Source organism: Coptis chinensis, chromosome 7 (assembly GCF_015680905.1).
Source record: "Coptis chinensis isolate HL-2020 chromosome 7, ASM1568090v1, whole genome shotgun sequence".
Taxonomy (NCBI): Eukaryota; Viridiplantae; Streptophyta; class Magnoliopsida; order Ranunculales; family Ranunculaceae; genus Coptis; species Coptis chinensis.
The window spans coordinates 32,296,627-32,315,341 of record NC_141462.1 but is presented as its reverse complement, the minus strand read 5'-3'; the positions used below and the strand labels follow the sequence as shown (position 1 = coordinate 32,315,341).

Here is an 18,715-nt window from a genome sequence, read left to right as displayed (position 1 = left end):
GATTGATTAGTTTTTTATTGGTTTTTTACAATAGTTTGCCTATCCCTCAAAGGTTAATTGGCTGAAAAAATTACTGAACCCTTGCTCCATTAATTGGCAAGGTATGTGCTGAATCTTTAGTCATGTACTTGTCTGTTAATATTTTTGTATTGGTTGATGTAATGGACAGTCTTTGCTTAGGCAATGCTTGGCTGCACAGAGTATTGGAAAACCCAATATATAGTTTTTTTTTTTTTTTTTTTTGCTAAGTGGGTTGGAATTGTATTAATGACGAAAAGAAAAGAAAAAAGTGTACAAGTATACAATAGTAGAGAAGCCTCTCTAACTACTTCAGTTCAAGCTCAGTCAAACCTATAGTAGGCTAGATCAGGAACCTCCCATTTATATAGCCATGGGGTTTTCCTTCACATAAATAACTGGTGTTGTTAACTAAATTAATCCCATAATTTGCCGCCATATCAGCTACAAGGCTAACCTCACGCCACGTGCTGGTAAATGAGATCATTTTTAATTTGTTCACAAGTATCCGCCATTTCGCTTTCAGTTGCTAGGGTATGTTCTCGGTGTTAAAGGCAACAACATCAGCTTTAGAATCAGACTCAACCTAGATAGATGTATGTCCTTTGCTCACTGCTATTTCAATGCCTTCCAAAATTGTGGTACATTCTGAAACATAGCTGGTTGTCACACCAATGATCCTGCAGTACACAAATTCAAAACTTCCACCTGAATTTCTTGCAGTGACACCCACAGCAGCAGGTCTAGGATTTCCTTTAGCAGCTCCATCAGTGTTAAGTTTAAGCACTCCATTATCAGGTAGATTCCACCAACATGGTTGGATTCTAGGTGCCAGTCTTAATTTTCCTTCAATGCCCTAGTTGTGTAATACATCCTTGTCTTGCAAGTTGCTGAAGCTCTTTGAAAGCGAAGCAATGGTTAACACCTGTGATGTAACGAAAGACTTGCAGAAACTGAGGTTGCTCTTAGACCCTTCATGAAACACTTTGTTTCTATGTTTCCATAGACTCACAGCACCACCAAGGACAATAGATAGCCATATGTCTTGCAATCTAGGACTTAGGCATGTTCCCATATTAATGGCCTCGGTGAAAGTTGCAAAGGTTGCTCCAACCTTGAATTTATCAGCTATCCACTTCCAAAGGTCATGTGCAAAGGCACAATTCCATAACAAGTGGTCAAAATCTTCACTATTACATCTGCACACACAACATCTGGATGATATGTGAACCCCTTTCTTCTTCACCGATTCTTGAGTGGCAGCACACTTATGAACCAGCTTCCATGCAATTGCTGACAATTGTGGATGTATTGATTTTTTCCACACAACTTTGCTCCAACATGATGTGGCTAAAGTACTACGAATCTCAACAAATGCAGATTTGACAGTAAAGTTTCCTCTAAGCTCAGGAGTCCACACTCTCTCATCCGCCGCTGGACTGTTAGGCTTTCCAAGGGAATGAAGGTCAATCCCATGCTCATCCAAAAGAAATTGCAGTTCCTCTGTAATTCTCCATTCATCATTCTGTATAATCATATCAAGGGTTGTTGTACATCCTTTCAATATATCACTACTCAAGTACATGATATGCTGTAAGGATTGACCATGAAGCTAGCAATCTAAAAATTTGCTAACCCAATTTATAGTTAGCAATTTTTCAGATTCAAAATTTATTCGGTTGAACATAAAGAACCTAGTTTGGGGTCCCTCCCTCCAAATTTTCAAGGTTGGTGGTGCTCTTCTTGTTTATTTAGGTTCTAATTATTTGTCATAATTGTATATGTATGTTGTGTTAACAACTCAACTCAGATTGCATGTGCTAGTACATAATTGAACTTGTTTGTTTTAACTACGATTCTCTATTAAGGCTCTATTATTTCAGTAGTCTAAGATTTTTAAAGAGTTTAGGAGTATCCCTTTTTAGCATTTTGTGGTGAGATGGGATAGGCTTTTGTATTTAGAAGTAAAATGATTTGTAGTTCTCGGGTTAGCCTCCTGTGGCTATGTTTTTAGTTTTATTTTGTTTCTTTGTAATAGTAGGCTTTCTCGGCCTACTTTCTTTTCATATTTAATGAGATTTCATCTTTACCGAGCAAAAAAAAAAACTGATTCTCTTTAGTAGTTTTGTTCGTCTATGTTTAGCAGTTCTTTGTGCTGGAAGGTCAAGGTTATACTTTGTCATTCTAGAAGTAAGCTTCAAATTTTAAGGCCTTTTATAGCTTTTGTTTGGAAAAGTTGGTACTTTTTGGAATTCTTTATAGGTTATTGCTACAAGGAAGCTTGCAATCTGGTCAAGGAAAGTTGGGAATTATGTGTCTGCATAGAGTAGTGAGGAGCCCTAATAAGATTGTTCAAGTATTACTTTTTATGCTTATGCTTATTGAATTGTAAATTGATGTTGTCGAAGTTTTGTAAGTTTAATATGAATTCCAAAAGGTAGTAGCGTTGTCCAATTTTGAAAAAAATCTATGTTAGATACGTATCCATGTGTCCGTGTCAGACACATATTGTATGTAATTTACCTCAAATTTTGATATTTTACTATGTCCAACAATTCGTATCCGTGTCCGATACGGACACACCTACCTTTGTCAATGTAACCTAGCCCAACTCGTATTCTTGTGCCGCAGAAGCTAAGAATTTGTCTGGAAGCAACAAAAATAAATGGTTCTTGCTCCTTCACATGTGAGATGAAGTTCCAATCAGGTAATATCATCTCTCTAAGCATCATGCAACTATTATCGCTTTAATGTGGATAGGGTTATAATAGTTTAATCTTATCAAGCAATCTGGGGATCATTTCTTGTCACAATTATTTGCATTTGTTTGTGCCCTAACCCCATTTAGAATTTAACCATAGACCACAAACCATTGTAAGAAGGAAAGGTAATGTTTGGATCACTAAATGTGTTTTTTTTTATTATTTAGGTTTACCTTGGTGGAAAATAATGTCCAACAAGCTTTGGACTATATTGAAGGGCTTATTTGATCAGCTCTTTGTAAGTCATATCTTCTAGAATAATCGTCATAAATAATTTTCTATTTCTGGCTTCTTCGTTTTATTTCTTGTCCTTCTTCTTCTTAGATCTCGTGGAGATGGAAGGAGCACAACATTGTTAGATCTACTGTTGGGTGTGGAAATCGATAGTGGTGTTTGTTAGTGCGCCCAATCAATAACTAAAAGAACATAGTTTTTGGTACTGATTTTTATTTTTGGTGTAAACTATTATTATTTTGGTGGTAGATATACTTAATTATTTTAGTTGTATTGCTACTGGGATAGGGTTCACCAATGCTATCTTAAGTTAGGTTGGCCTCAAAACTAGTATGTGAAGATAAAGCTAGCAAGTCAGTAGGTTACTTTGGACGTCCTTATTTTGAGAAACAGACAACAAATTTGATCTTTGGGTGGAAATGGTTTGTTAGCCCGTGTAAAGATCAAAAGGAAAATCTATTTTAGAAGTGGAAGTTCCCACGACAGATCAAAGCAATGTGGGAATTATCAAAGGAAAATGGACACTTCCTTTGTAGTGCCTACCTTGTCTCCTGGTTTCTGAGAATATAATGACCCCATAGCCTTTTGTTATTTTGGTGACTCTTCCACTAGTAACACCTTCACAGTGCACAATACACTTAATAGTTTGCAATTTCTTGACTCTTTCTTGTAGTATATTCTCATTGTAGTGAATCTGCATTGTCTCTATGGGAATGATGTGCCTACTTGACTTTGCAAAAATACTTCAACTGTAATTCTTCTCTATATTTTTCTTAACTTTTCTTCGCTTCAAAACTGATTTTTTTATGCAAACAATATCAAGAGTCGTATGTTCTTATGCGTGTTTTTTTTAGGGAGGAATATATTGCTAGATATCGCTTCTAGTACGAGATTTATGTAGAAGTTTTGAAAGGGTTCACTAACAAAGGATAAGCGCACTTAAGTGGTTGGTCGCTCAACAGGTATACAGTGTTTCGATATATTTTGTACTTAGTTAACCTCAGCTTGGTCAAGTTTGTTTGAAAGTTATTGTGGTTAGTAGTAAGATATTTTCATCAATCCATATGGTTCTAGTAGTGTGGAGTTATCTATTTCTATGAGTGTGGAATTTGACCACTAACCAGCAGGAAGGTTGAATGTATGGGTTGTTATATTTTGTTTGTTACTTTAGATTGATGGAGGAGTGCTCGTGATTGGAAAAGTTATTCTTTTACTAGTTCCTTTGTAAAATTTGAGATGTAACTAGTATGTTGTTCATGTATAAGATCAGATTGACTAGAGCTACTTACGGCATGTATAAGTTTTCGTCATGTGTACTAGTTTCTTATATATAATGTGTATATTATAAGTTTATCTCATTGGAACTACCTTTAGTAAACAGGTGAAACAATGAAAGCAAACATTTGATTCTTACTACAAGCAAGTAGTAATATCCTAATTTTAACCATTGAACTGTTTTCCAATACTTCTTTTTCATTGAGGTAATGAATGACAGTTTTTGTCAGTGAATCCTTAAGCTCGCATAGGTTGTTGCACAAGCATTTATTATTGAGCAAATTCTATGAGATAAACTTGAGGTAGTTTAATTTGAAGTTCTTATTTTAGGCTCCTTTGGACCAAATTTTCAAGGTTTGTTTTGCTCATCTTGATTTTTGTATTTTCCAATTTTTTATCATACTTGTGATATTGTATATAGTACGAAATGTTGGTCTGCAAGCTTATTCTACACATTTCTATCTACGTTATTCTTGTTGTTTTGTACTAATAGGCCATTTTCACATAACTTGGGTCTTCTATAAGAGGCTAGATCGAAGCTATTCATTGTGGTCGTTCACTTCACCATTCTTAGGTTAGTATTATAGTTGTCGGGAAGGAAGTAGTTTTATAGGGAGAAAGTTACTTCTGATAGTTTTACTCTTGACATGCTGTAAAATTAGTGAATACTTGGGAAGATTTTTTCTGTTAATGACGAGGGTGCAGTTTAAATTTGTATGTTGCTTGAGTCCAATTTGTCTGCATTTTACTTAATTTATTGCCTAAGTAATTTGCTTAGTCATATACAAGCGTTTTCTATTCTCAATTCTCATAGATTTGTTTAATGATAAAAATCATAGTTGTCTATACTTGTTTTCTAATGGATTCATAAGCTCTAAATGGTAAGAGCGCTCTTAATTGAGAGGTTGGTGATTCAAATCCATCTGAATCCAATTTTAATTTTTGGAAGAAAAAAAACAAAAAAAACAAAAACAAAAACAAAATGTTATAAATATTTAATAGCGTTGAAAAACTACTATCAGGCTCCATAGCATTTTTCTCAAAAACACTATAAAATGTACAATAGCGTTTACGGAAATCGCTATTGAATTTCATAACATCTATCTAAAAACGCTATCGTTTTTATAGCGTTTTATTCAAAAACACTATCTTAAAAAGGATAGCACGCTGATTGATAGCGTTTGCTGAAATGCTATCGACTTGATTTCATAGCATTTTTTGAGTGTTATCTATTGACTTTTTTCCAATAGTGTAAGGATGTAACAAGTTTTATTCTATCTATATAAGAGGAATAAAGATTAGCTTTAATGGGGGCCCTTTTAGGGGCGATGTGGTTTGACATAACCTAAGTTGCTCATGGTTGATCTAGTGTTCCTCTTTCTTTCCTAGAATAGCAAAAACGATTAGGGAGAGATTTCCTATCTACAACCTTTTATGCTTTTTTTCCACTATTGGTAAAATCCTCCATTGCTAACAGTGTGAGTTCATAGTGGAAAAAAACATGAATACTTCTCTAACAAATGTCCAAGAATTCCCGCCTCTCACTAACAATGGAGAGAGAGGGCAAAGCTCTACTAAAACTGTCCCACCAGCTGTCCGAGCAGAAGCTTGTGAAACCGATACAACTCAACGAAATTCTTGGAGTTCGCTGTTCAACAAAGGAAAAGTTGTTGCCTTTAACCATCTGAAACAACATAGCCCAGAGATTATTAATGGTGTCACCATTATCCCAAAGGAAATCATTAAAAATGGAGTTAGTATGTGGGAGGACTATCTAGTGGGATTTTTTCTGGAAAATCGAATGTCTTTCCCGTATGTGAAACAGTACTTGACAAAGAAATGGAGAATAAAAGGGGACTTTGATATGATTGCAGACTCAGACCTTTATTATTTCAAGTTCACAAATGCGGAGGATAAATTGTATGTCATGGAGGCAAGTCCTATTTAAATGGCTGGAAATTGTTTTATAGTTACACCATGGTCTCAGGATGTGGAGAGAAGGCAAAAAACAATCAAAGGCATTCTGATATGGGTCAACCTCTTCGATGTTCCAAAATAATTATGGTCTGAGGAGGGGTTAGGTGTAGTGGCTAGTAGATTGGGAAAGCCTCTGCTCATGGATGAGGCTACTACATCAAGTAGAAGGATTGCGTTTGCTAGAGTATGTGTTGAAGTAGCGATATCCTCATAGTTACCAAAGGATTTTGAAATCGAAATGGACAAAGGATATATCATAACTATTAAGGTGGAGTACTCATGGGTTCCAAAGAAGTGTGACAGTTGTAAGGCATTTGGTCATCTCACAGACAAATGCTACAGAGTTCCAAGGAATACACAGACAAATAGAACTACCGTGACTGATCAGAAGAATGTTTGGGTTCCGAGGAGAAGGGAATTGGTAGTAGACAGAGTATCAAAAACATAAGCTAGAACTAGCGATACCAGAGAAGAGGAACTAGAGAATATTGAGGGTGAGAATACTGAAATGAAAACTGGAACAGAAAGCCCAATTCAAACGAGGGCAGGAGGAGAATATGGATACAATGAATAGTTGTTCTTGGGTTGATGAAGTAGAAAGGGATGGTACTCTAGTGGTTCGAGAAGTTAATCAACCACTTGAGCCAAAAGGGAGTCAGTTTGAAGGGGTCGAAAATATTGTAGCAACTGATTTATCGCTAGTGCCTTTTGTAGAAGTTGTGGAGCATGTCACTTTGTCAGCAAAACCAGATTTGTTATCAGAGTTTGAGGAGGCGCAGTTTGGGTTTGATAGCCTACCAGAAGATATCAGGGAAGGGAACTTATCTGATGATGCTATGTCTGTGGAGGAGACTCCATATTTCAGCGACATAACAGAAGGGGTAATGGCTATTATGGACACCCCTAGACAACAAAAGGAGACCCCTACCGCTCAGGAATCAGCATGCAGGGGAGAAAAGGAACTGCCAAGCAACGAAAAACAGAGACAAAAATAGAACTCAGGCAGTAGCAATAAGAACAAGCATGGCAAGAGGAGTAGGGGTAGGCCCAAGGGCTCCAAAAGCAAGAAATATTAATCGATGATAGCGCCAATAAGTGTATGGAATGTGAGAGGTACTAATGACATTCACAAAGCTGTGGAAATTAACAAGGTTCGAGTAACTAAGAAGATCAGTATTTTTGGGTTGTTGGAAACGAAGGTTAAAGAGCATAAGAGTGATTCCATTAGAAATATTTACTGTCCTCAATGGAATAGCATTAATAACTATGCCCAGAGTCCTGCTGGCAGAATATAGGTATGCTGGGAGCTGCGAGTGGTGTATGTTCAAAATTTGAAGGAGTCATATCAGTATATCCACTGCAAGGTGAATTTTATGCCGAGTAATGAAGTCTTGTGTTTGACAGTGGTGTATGCAAGTAATAGCGTCAAAGGGAGATTGATTTTGTGGGCTAACCTTATTAGACTAAGTAGAGTTGTCCAGGGCCCATGGTGTGTGGCAGGGGATTTCAATAATATTTTAGCATCAAATGAGAAAGTAGGAGGAGACCCTATACATCCGAGTGAAGCATATGATTTTAGCCTTTGCTTGCAGAATACAGGGTTGTCTGATATAAATTCCATTGGCTTCTTCTTCACTTGGTGGAATAAATTTGTAGGCATAGGAAGCATTATGTCAAGGATTGATAGATGTTTAGTGAATAAAGCATGGTACACTGTCTATCCATATACCTTTGCTGAGTTCCTACCATATGGCATATCTGATCATTCTCCAATGCTCTTGAGTTGGAGTGATTATACGAGGAAAGCCCCTCCGTTCAGGTTCTGCAACTTCTGGGCCTTACAGGGCGAGTTTAAATGCATTTTGGAAGAAGTGTGGAAAGAGCCCATTTATAACAATCCCATGTATGTTTTGGTTGAGAAACTAAAGATGCTGAAGAAGAAGGTAAAACCATGGGCCAGAGCAAATTTTTCCCACCTTCACGAAAGAGTAGAAGCTACTAAGCAAGAACTACATGATGCGCAGATTTTACTTCAAAGTAGCCCAGGGAATACAGTATTGGAGGAACGAGAAAGGCTTTGTATGGATAGATATAACACTTTAGCGAGAGGCGAAGCTATGGAGATGGAACAGAAAAGCGAAGGCATGTGGACGAAGGATGGGGATAAGTGTACGAAATACTTTTTCAGTTGTATAAAGAAAAAAGGTATCAAGAAGAGGTATATGGGTTGTGGAAAGTGAACATGGTCTCACTGTCAAAGGGCAGAATGAAGTAGCAAAGACAATAGTAGAGTATTATACCGAACTTCTGGGTACAAATGCAATGCCAGTGAGTGATGCAGAGTTCTTTCTAAACCTGAAGATAAGGAATGGCATCTCGGAACCTATGGCACGAAATCTGGAGGCAGAGATCTTCGAAGAAGAGGTCGAAGTAGCGCTATTTGGCATGGATGATAATAAAGTTCCTGGGCCTGATGGATTCAGCCACCCTTTTTTCTTCAAGGTCAGCTGGGAAACAGTGGGGAAAGATTTCACTAGAGCAATAATGAATTTTTTCAGTATTAACAAGCTTCCAAGGGCAGTAAATTCAACTTTTCTTTGCCTCATTCCAAAAGTTAATAACCCTACTAAGGTGGAAGATTTCAGACCTATAGCGCTGTGTAACACCATTTATAAGTGTGTTACAAAGGTCATCACCAATAGGCTCAAGACATGCATAAATGATTTAGTACATCTAAATCAATCTGCATTCATACCAGATAAATACATTCAAGACAATATGCTCTTATCACATGAGTTATTGAGAGGGTATGAAAGAAAGCATGGAACTCCTAGGTGTTCAGTGAAGCTTGACATCCGGAAGGCATATGATATGGTCAGTTGGGAGACTATAGAGTTCATGATGGAGAGATTTGGATATCCGGAGAAACTCATGAAGTAGATAAAACTGTGTATACGCTCTCCTACTTTCTTAGTATTTGTAAATGGGGCTCCAGAGGGCTTTTTCCATGGAAAAAGAGGTTTAAGGCAGGGGGATCCCATATCTCCATACCTGTTTCTGTTTATCATGGAAATACTTGAAAGTATTGTGAAAGAAAAGATAGAAACAAAGCAGATCAAGTACCACTCCAAATGTAAAAAACCAATATGTCCCATCTTGCGTTTGCAGACGATGTCTTGTTCTTTTGTCGAGGGGAAGAGGAGTCTATCAGAAGCCTCAAAGAATGTATAGAGTTGTTTGGGCAAGCAACTCGGCTACAGATTAATAAACACAAGACTACTCTGATGACAGGCTCTATTAGTGTTTATGAGGCTCAAGAGCTGGCAACAATCTTGGAAGTTGAGTTGGTTAGACCCCCGATCAAATATTTGGGATTGCCTCTCTTTGCAGGTAGACTTGGGATCAAAGAGTGCCAACCGCTGATGGATAGTGTAACAGCCAAGCTCAAGGATTGGAAAGCTAGGATGTTGTCACACGCAAGATGACTTCAACTTATTTTATCCGTTCTCACTGCTATGCTTATATATTGGTACAGAACTTTCATTATACCAAAGACAGTGATTGAGCAGATAGAAAAAGCATGCGCTAGATTTTTATGGAGTGGAGTTGAACTCAAAAGGTGCCATCATCAAGCTAGCTTCTCCACCTTATGCAAGACAAAGGAAGAAGGTGGTTTAGGTATCATGAATATGGGATTGTGGAACAAAGGGGCATACTGCGGTCTAGTGTACAGGATAGCTGCTAGGGAAGAAAGTGTGTGGGTAGATTTGGTTTGGAGAAATCTAATCCAAAACAAGTTTTTTTGGACAATGGAGGCTCCAAGTGATTGTGCTTGGGCATGGAGGAGTATTTTCAAGAGTAGGAAAGAAGTAAAGCAGTTTGTTCTCTACAGCATCACAAATGGAGAGTCCACACTTCTATGACATGATATTTGGTATCCATTCAGCCCATTGATACATAATGCTCAAGCAGTAGAAGAGATGCAACTACCATTGGATGCAAAGGTAAGTCTTTTGATTGGGGACGAAGCTGGAATAGCATAGTGGGCAATATACAGTGCAACAATCTCAGGGAACTCATACTGAGTACTCCTATCAATTCCCATTTGTCGGAGGATAGAGTCATATGGGTGTCGCATCCTAGTGGTCGCTTCACAGCCAGCAGCGCATACAGAGTTTTAGCTCCAGCAATACCGAAAGTTCGATGGCAGAGATTGGTCTGGGGTAAGCTAGTGATCCCGAGACACTCTTTTACTTGTTGGCAGTTGTTCTCGAACAGTTTGTCCACGCAGGATCGACTAGTCAAAAGAATATTTTGAACCACTCATCTTGCTGTCTGTGTGAACAAAGTCAGGAAAACTCCAATCATCTCTTTTTTGAATGTGGATATTCGCGAGATGTCATTGATGGAATCAAAGCAGTTTTGGGTTTTATGTCTAACACAAGATCGTCAAATAGGGAGTGGTCATCGCTGTTGAAACTCTGGAAAAGGAAAGCAAAGATCGGATCGGAGATGTATATAAAGCTTTTATTTGTGCAGCAGTAGATGCGATATGGAAAGAAAGGAATGCCAAAAGGTTCAAGAGCAGTTCAAAGCCTGCGACAATGGTCTTGGGGAGAATAATGAGGGAGATGAGGGCCTATATCCAACTTCAAGTCAATGTGATGCCAGATACAACCGAGAGTCGAGTACTCTGTCAGAGAATAGGCATTCAGATTCAGTTTAAGCCTTTAGAAAGAAAGTTGTGCCAATGGCATACTCCGGCAGACCCAAGGGCAAAATTGAATGCAGATGGGGGTTTAACACCACTAGGAACAGGGCATGGGGGATTGATCAGAGATAAAAATGATGCAGTGATTGAAGCTTTCTCAGGCTCTGGGGGGATGCAATCGGTCATTTTTCAAGAACTCAAGGCTATCGAAATAGGTATGATCAAATGTGGTGCCTTAGGGGTTCAGGAAGTGGAAATCGAATCAGACTCTCTCTGGGTGACTCAAATCATTAAGAGAGTAGTTGAAATTCCTTGGTATTGTCTGGACATTGTTACTCATATCCAAGAGTTGGCTACCAACTTTGATTTTTGTTCATTTTCTCACTTATACAAAGAATGCAACAAACCTGCTGACTTGCTAGCAGGTTTAAGCATCTCTAATTGTATTAGTTGCGTGCATCATGGTAATCCTCTAAGTAGAGAGCTCCACAGACTAGTAGAGGATGCTGCAGGGGGAAAATTGTATGAATGATTTTGATTTAATACAGGTGGGGGTTTGCCTAACCCTAGCTTATTTCTTTTCTTTTTTTTTAAAATATTCTATTTTATGAAAAGGAGTAGGAGACCTCTCTAAAAACCTCATTTATCGATAAAAAATAAATAAATAAATAAATAATACTAAATTCTAAATTCTAAATTGACAAAACTAATCTCAATTTAAAATATTATTGCACTTGCTACTATTTCGAAATTTTCTCTAAATTTTATGAAAAACTGCATATAAGTCAGTGTATACAATGAACGAAATTGAAAAAAGAACCGAAATTTTCACGAAATAGCTTCGAAAACTTGCAAACAGAAAATGAATGGTTCGAAATATTTCTGTGCCCACCGAAAACAAAAAAATTTCGCAAAAGAAAAGAACCGCATAATTTTTAAAGGTTCTGTTAAAAATGCGTCTCTAACCATCGTGCTCCTCCATAAAAAAAGGAAACGCTTCTAATTCAAAAAGAAAATTCAAAACGTGATTAAATGAATGGTTTGTATTTTCTTCTATATAATTCTATATAAAGAACGGTCACTTCCCTCTGCTATTCTGTACTATCAAAACATTCAATTAATTCTCACACCTATCTCCCTGTGACCATTTTAGCCATGGATTCTAAGCATTTAAATACAAGGTATCAGCAATGCAGATCCTTGACAGGTTAGATAAAGGACTCATTCCGGACGAGGAGCTGTGGGAACTTGTTTTAATCCAATTTAAGAGGCGTCTACAATGGGGTTACAAGCCTACCTACGCACAACAACTGGAGTTCAATCTTAACTTTATAAAATGTCTCCTTCTCCTAGTTTATACCACTCTGAATAATTAATATACTTTGACTTTGTTGCCTTTTCTTTTAATTAATTTATTTGAAACTTCGTTTTATATATATGCAGCTCTCAAGCAAATGGGAAAATTAACGATGGATGTCATCAACTCTGAATCGTCATTTTTTCCTAGAAGCTATGTTTGGACAGACACTCAAACAGAGTCCCAGAAAATAAATATTTTTATAAGCTTGGGAATAAATTTTCCCTTCTCTAAGCCATATAGCATACGAGTATTCTAATTTTCCCTCTGCGTAATCATCTTTTAAATTTTCAGTAGCTAACCATATCAATTTTAAATCTAAGCAATTTAAATTTTTGTAAGGTACTAGGTAGGTACCTATGCCTCACGGAAGAAATGCTCTCAATGTGCCTTTGGGATTGGCAATGAGTGGAGAGCCCCTAATAAAATTTTATAGTAATTTGCAAGGCTTTAAGTGTACCATGTTGGATTATGTATACTTCTCATCACGCCTGTCTCCTGTTGCGCTATTTAATGGAGCCTAACACTAGCTGATGTGGAGCAAATAACGAGACACTTGAGCCGAACTGAAATAGCGTGTTTTGATACAATCTTAAACTTTGGAGCATCAAACTCAAAACCCATTGACAAAGAGTGAAGCCGCTCTAAAAACTCATAAATTAATCGGCCCTCACAACAAAAAGAAGAACCTCTCTTTTTATATAGGTTCTAACTTATCTATGCATGTTAACATAATTGTACAGCTTTTGTTACTTTGAAGACGAATCAACAACATTGGATGAAGCTGAGGGAGCCACGCATGATTTGTATTGTGAACGAGCACAGATACAAGATGGACAACGCATTCTTGACATCGGTTGTGGGCAAGGAAGTTTCGTTATTCATGTTGCTCAGAAGTTTAAGGGTTGCCATGTTACAGGAATTACGAATTCTAGAGCACAAAAGAGTATTATAGAAGAAAGATGCAAGTCAGTCGTCAGACATCTACAAATAGAGAGAGATGAACTAAGTAAGGCTTGATTCAAGTTTACCGGGAGAAACTTGATACGTAGGCAACTCTTATCCCAAGAAGAGTGCAGCCATTTCCTATCCAACAGATCATCAGGTCGTAGTCCCAAAATAACCAACATCTACATAGAGTTGCATGTGTAGACTTTCTGTGTAAAACTAGCAGTGTTAATTGCATGCTTAGTCATCTATTTTGGCATCTCTCATCTTTAATTGCATGTTTCGTAATCACGTCTCCATAATACATTAATTACGTAATCTAAAAAAAATAATAAATAATAAATAAATAAATAACCCTAATAATAAAAATTTCAACATAATCATATTAATAATAATTGTATAATACACAATCATCAATCATCATCCTATTCCATCAGTGTCTAGAAAACGTGAAAGATTGAGGTTACCTAATTAAAGAACGTGCTAGCACGGAAAACCTCCCTCAATTCTCTAATGTGACCTGGTTACTGGAATATTCACACATTATCCTAGCTTACATGCTCATGTTAGCAACAGCTCAGGAAGACATGGTTCATCTCCCTCCTTCCGTAATAACTAATCCTCATAATTCATTACTTATGAACCAAGAATTGAAATTTGTGTTTGCATGAGACTACGGTCTGGTACTAATAAGGAATTAGAACATACATATCGTCGTCGGAAATACAATAAACAACTGCATAAGTTATCCCCTAGACATAGTTCTTCCTCCGAAAACCAACCTCGTCAAGTATCTCCGTTGCCATTATCTCCCATAGTTATGGCCTAGGAAAATCCCACAGTAGAAAAGCCCCTTTCGGACTTCTATACTGCCTTACAGGAAAGACCTGCTTCCTGTATTAAACTCGATGAGATTACAGGTGATTTTCGTATTCCGCCCAACATTTTCGGATTGTTACCTGTTTACCATGGTCTAAACCATGAAAAACCATACAATCACCTTCGTAGGATCCAGCAAGTGGCCACCACTTTCCACCATCTGACCGTTACCAACGAACAAGTCTTGCTTAGGTTGATTCCCTTCACCTTAGCTGATAAAGCTTCAATTTGGCTCGCGGGCGAAGCGCTACAATCCCTTGACACATGGGCCAAGCTCGTACAATCATTCATGATAAAGTTCTATACTCAGAAGAAAACTACATAGATGTTTCAAAAGATTCAATTCTTTCGCCAACATCCCCATGAATCCTTTATGGAAGCAAGAGCATATTTAAGGATTTGCTTCTCGAATGTCCCCATCATCAACTCAACACCGCTGTCTTAGTCCAGTCATTTTTTAATGGTCTCTCTGACCATCAAAAGGAAACACTAGATATCATGAACGGCAGTTGTTTCATGAACAAAGGCGCTATTGAAGCATACATTTTTCTCAAGAAACAGGCTTCACGAAACACCCATTGGGGTAACACTGATTCTTCCATATCTTCTAAAGACACTCTTACCAAAGTTACATCTATGTTTGAGGTCTAACCCGATCCAGAATTAAAAACTCTAATTGAGTCCCTAACTAAAAATGTCAATGCTCTTTCAGTTCAAGTGAATGATCAAAAAGATAAACAAGTCATGGCTGCCAACGTTGCCCCATGTCTTCTTTGCTTAAGTCCTAAGCAGTCCGATTCTTATTGTCCTTTGGCATACGAGTGCCCTCCCCAACCATCTGAAGAGGCTTATGCTTTTAACATACCTAATGCACCTTGGCGACAACATCTAAATTTGGCTTGGCGTACCCCTGCCCAAAAGTCAGCTCCTCCTAGTTTCAACAACCCTCCTGTACGACCACCCATGATCTACAATTCCTACCGTCAAGGGAATCCTCCGCAATTTCCACAAGGGCAAAGTCAGTTTCCTAACACCGCCAATATAGGGTACAAAACAACCGCAACCTTGTTCCTGCTAATCCAGGTTATGGCTACCAAAATCACCCCGTAAACAATAACCGTGAACTTGTTCCTACTGCTCCACTGGGACAATCCACTGCCGATAAAACAGCTGAAACTTTCCTGACTTACATGAATCAACAGTCTCAAATCTTAGCATCTATCCAACAGTCTCTTCAGCTGTTAGCACAGGATAAAAGTCAAAAGGGCGTGTTTCTTGGCCAAGCAGTTCCCAACCCTAAACCCACAAACACTACCTTTGAACTCACCAATGCACCAGGATCTAGTAATCCCAGCCAGGGTGAGGTGAATGCCATCACCACTCTTCATTCTGGCCAAACCGTCAACAATCATATATGTATGCCAGACATTCAACCGAGAAATGCCGCGGCTGACGTCCTTCCAACTCCTACCTCACAACCTATAACGGATGAAGTTATTCCTTCCAAATCTACAACCACATCCCTGGGGAAAGACGCCACTGATCTATATGCTGCGATTCCACCCAAAAGCTCCGTTCCCTGCCCGTTTGGCAAAGAACAAACCTGACAAACATTTCGATGAGATTTGAGAAACCTTCAAAAATTTGACCATAAACCTACCTTTTTTCAATGCACTTAAGCATTTGCCCAAGCATGCCAAGTTTTTGAAGGACATGTGCACAAACAAACGACGAACGAATGTTCCTCAACAAGCGTTCCTCACTGAGCAGTTTCCCTCCATTACTGCTACTAATGGTGTGGTTAAATGCAAAGATCCAGGTCGACCAACTGTGCCATGCACGTTGGGCAACAAGTATACCGCTACTGCACTTTTAGACCTAGGCGCGAGTGTTAACTTTCTTCCCTACTACTTATTCAAGCAGTTAGGTCTTCATGAATTAAAACCTACTAGTATGACCCTGCAACTCGCGAATCGCTCTATCAAGTACCCAAAGGGCATAGTAGAAAACGTCCTAGTAAAGGTCTAAGATTTTTACTACCCAGTTGATTTTGTCATTCTAGATACCAAAGTTGCCTGTGACTCCATTCTTATCATTTTAGGACGTTCATTTCTTGCAACTGCTAACGCTCTCATCAATTGTCAGGATGGTTAAATGACAATGTCTTTCGAGAACCTTTCTGTAGAAGTAAATGTGTTCAACTTAATGAAACAACTTCCCAATCTTGACATTGAAGGAGGGATTAGCATGGTTGATAGTCTGGCACAGGAATATTTCGCAAACTCTTTTCCCACAGACGAGGTACACCAATTTCTTTCTTTTGACAATCCTGAGTTTGACAATAACTCATACATTAAGGATGTCCACGCATTATTAGAATCAATACCACTATTTGACCCTACTACTGCGTTACCAACCAATTCAGAAGAACCTGACTCGCTCTTTTCCATTAAAGAGTTAGCCCCTCACGAATTATTGATCCCCAATCCTCCAACTCCGGATTTAAAACCTCTACGCCCTCTGATTTGAAGTACATGCATCTTGATCCCGATGGTAGTCACCCTATAAAAATTTCTTCCCATTTGACTATCGACGAAGAAGCGCGTTTGATTTATGTCATTCGTGAACACCGCTTTGATATCGGTTGGTCTTTGGATGATATCAAAGGAATACACCCTAGTGTATGCACACATCGCATACATCTAGATGACGGCACAAAGACATCGCGAGAACCGTAATGTCACCTTAACCCCACCACGAAGGAGGTGGTGAGGGAGGAAGTTTTACGCTTACTTGATGCAGGTATCATATACCCTATCTCTGATAGTGTTTGGGTTAGTCATGTCCACATTGTTCCAAAGAAGTCCAGCGTTACAGTTGTGTGAAATGAAAATTATGAATGCATCTTCACTCGTGTCCTAGTGAAATGGAGAATTTGCATTGACTATCGCAAACTTAATGTTGTAACACGTAAAGATCACTTCCCTCTTCCATTCATTGACCAGATGCTAGAACGTTTAGCCGGTCATGCTTACTACTGTTTCCTTGACGGCTATTCCGGCTATTTCCAAATTGTCATCGATCTAGCTAATCAAGAAAAGACAACTTTCACATGTCCATTTGGAACCTTTGCTTACAAACGAATGTTTTTTGGTCTTTGCAATGCCCCTGGTACTTTCCAATGCTACCTGCTTCACATTTTCAATAATATGGTGGAACGTTATATGGAAGTCTTCATGGACGACTTTTTCATTTATGGAAACTCCTTTGAAGACTACCTATCCAACCTTTCTAAAGTGTTAATGCGTTGTGAAGAGAAAAATTTGGTACTTACTTGGGAGAAGTGTCATTTCATGGTGACCAAAGGAATTGTTCTAGGTCATATTATTTCAAAAGACGGGATAGAGGTTAATAAAGCTAAAATTGTTAAAATTACTTTTCTACCTATCCCCCAAACAGTTCGCAATATTCGTGCCTTTTTAGGCCATGCTGGGTTTTACAGGCGGTTCATTCAGGATTTTTCTAAAGTTTCTCGACCCTTAACCAATCTTCTGCTTAAGGATGTGGTCTTCAACTTCAATATCAATTGCAAACAAGCTTTTGAAACTCTAAAAACCACCCTGACTACCGCTCTTATCATTTAACCCCCTGATTGGTCTCAACCATTCGCACTGATGTGTGACGCTAGAGACTTTGCTATTGGCGCCGTGCTAGGACAATGACGTGATGACAAACCCGTTGTCATTTATTACGCTAGTAAAACCCTTAATGACGCTCAAAGTAATTACACGACAATTGAGAAAGAGTTACTAGTTGTTGCCTATGCTTTGGATAAGTTTCGCCCTTACCTGGTCGGATCTTTAACCATCGTATATACTAATCGTGCCGCACTTCGGTACCTACTCGCAAAAAAGGATGTGAAACAAAGATTGTTCCACTAGATCCTTCTCTTGCAAGAATTCACTCTGGAAATCAAAGACAAGAAAGGAACGGAAAATGTCGTGGCCGACCATTTATCAAGGCTAGTTGGTGACATTGATAGTAATTCTGACGCCATATGTGATTCCTTCCCAGATAAGCATTTGTACTCCATTTTCTCCTCTCCATGGTACGCAGATATCGTTAACTACCTAGTTACTGAGGAAGTTCCTTCCTCTTGGTCACGCCATGATCGTAAAATGTTTTTATCCACTGTAAAGTATTGTTCCGACCAACTCATTCGTCGCTGCATTCCCAACTCGGAACATACCGATGTGTTATTCTTTTGCCTTGAACAATCTTGCGATGGTCATTTCAGTGGGAAGAAAATGGCGGCCAAGGTTTTACAATGTGGTTTTTATTGGCCTACCCTTTTTCGCGATGCACATGGACATTGCAAAGCTTGTATTCGTTGTCAGCTGGTCGCATTACCCAATGCAATATGATGCCCCTAAATCCCATTTTAATTGTGGAAATTTTTTATGTTTGGGGCATTGATTTTATGAGACCCTTCCCTATTTCTCAAGGTTTTCTCTACATTCTAGTCGTTGTGGACTATGTGTCCAAATAGATTGA

General features: G+C 38.4%; 1 protein-coding gene and 1 pseudogene across 2 annotated transcripts; both read left to right on the top strand.

Annotated features, from left to right (window-relative positions):
• The first annotated feature begins 7,639 nt into the window (after positions 1-7,639).
• LOC147487156 (uncharacterized) lies at positions 7,640-8,506 on the top strand. The gene has a single exon (XM_086573954.1). It carries the CDS (start codon positions 7,640-7,642, stop codon positions 8,504-8,506), a length of 867 nt encoding a protein of 288 aa, XP_086430080.1.
• A 3,593-nt stretch (positions 8,507-12,099) lies between these two features.
• On the top strand, positions 12,100-13,559 carry LOC147487155 ((S)-tetrahydroprotoberberine N-methyltransferase pseudogene; annotated as a pseudogene). Its single transcript, XR_015202782.1, has 3 exons — positions 12,100-12,315; positions 12,421-12,514; positions 13,078-13,559. The product of XR_015202782.1 is annotated as a (S)-tetrahydroprotoberberine N-methyltransferase pseudogene (transcript).
• Positions 13,560-18,715: the final 5,156 nt, after the last annotated feature.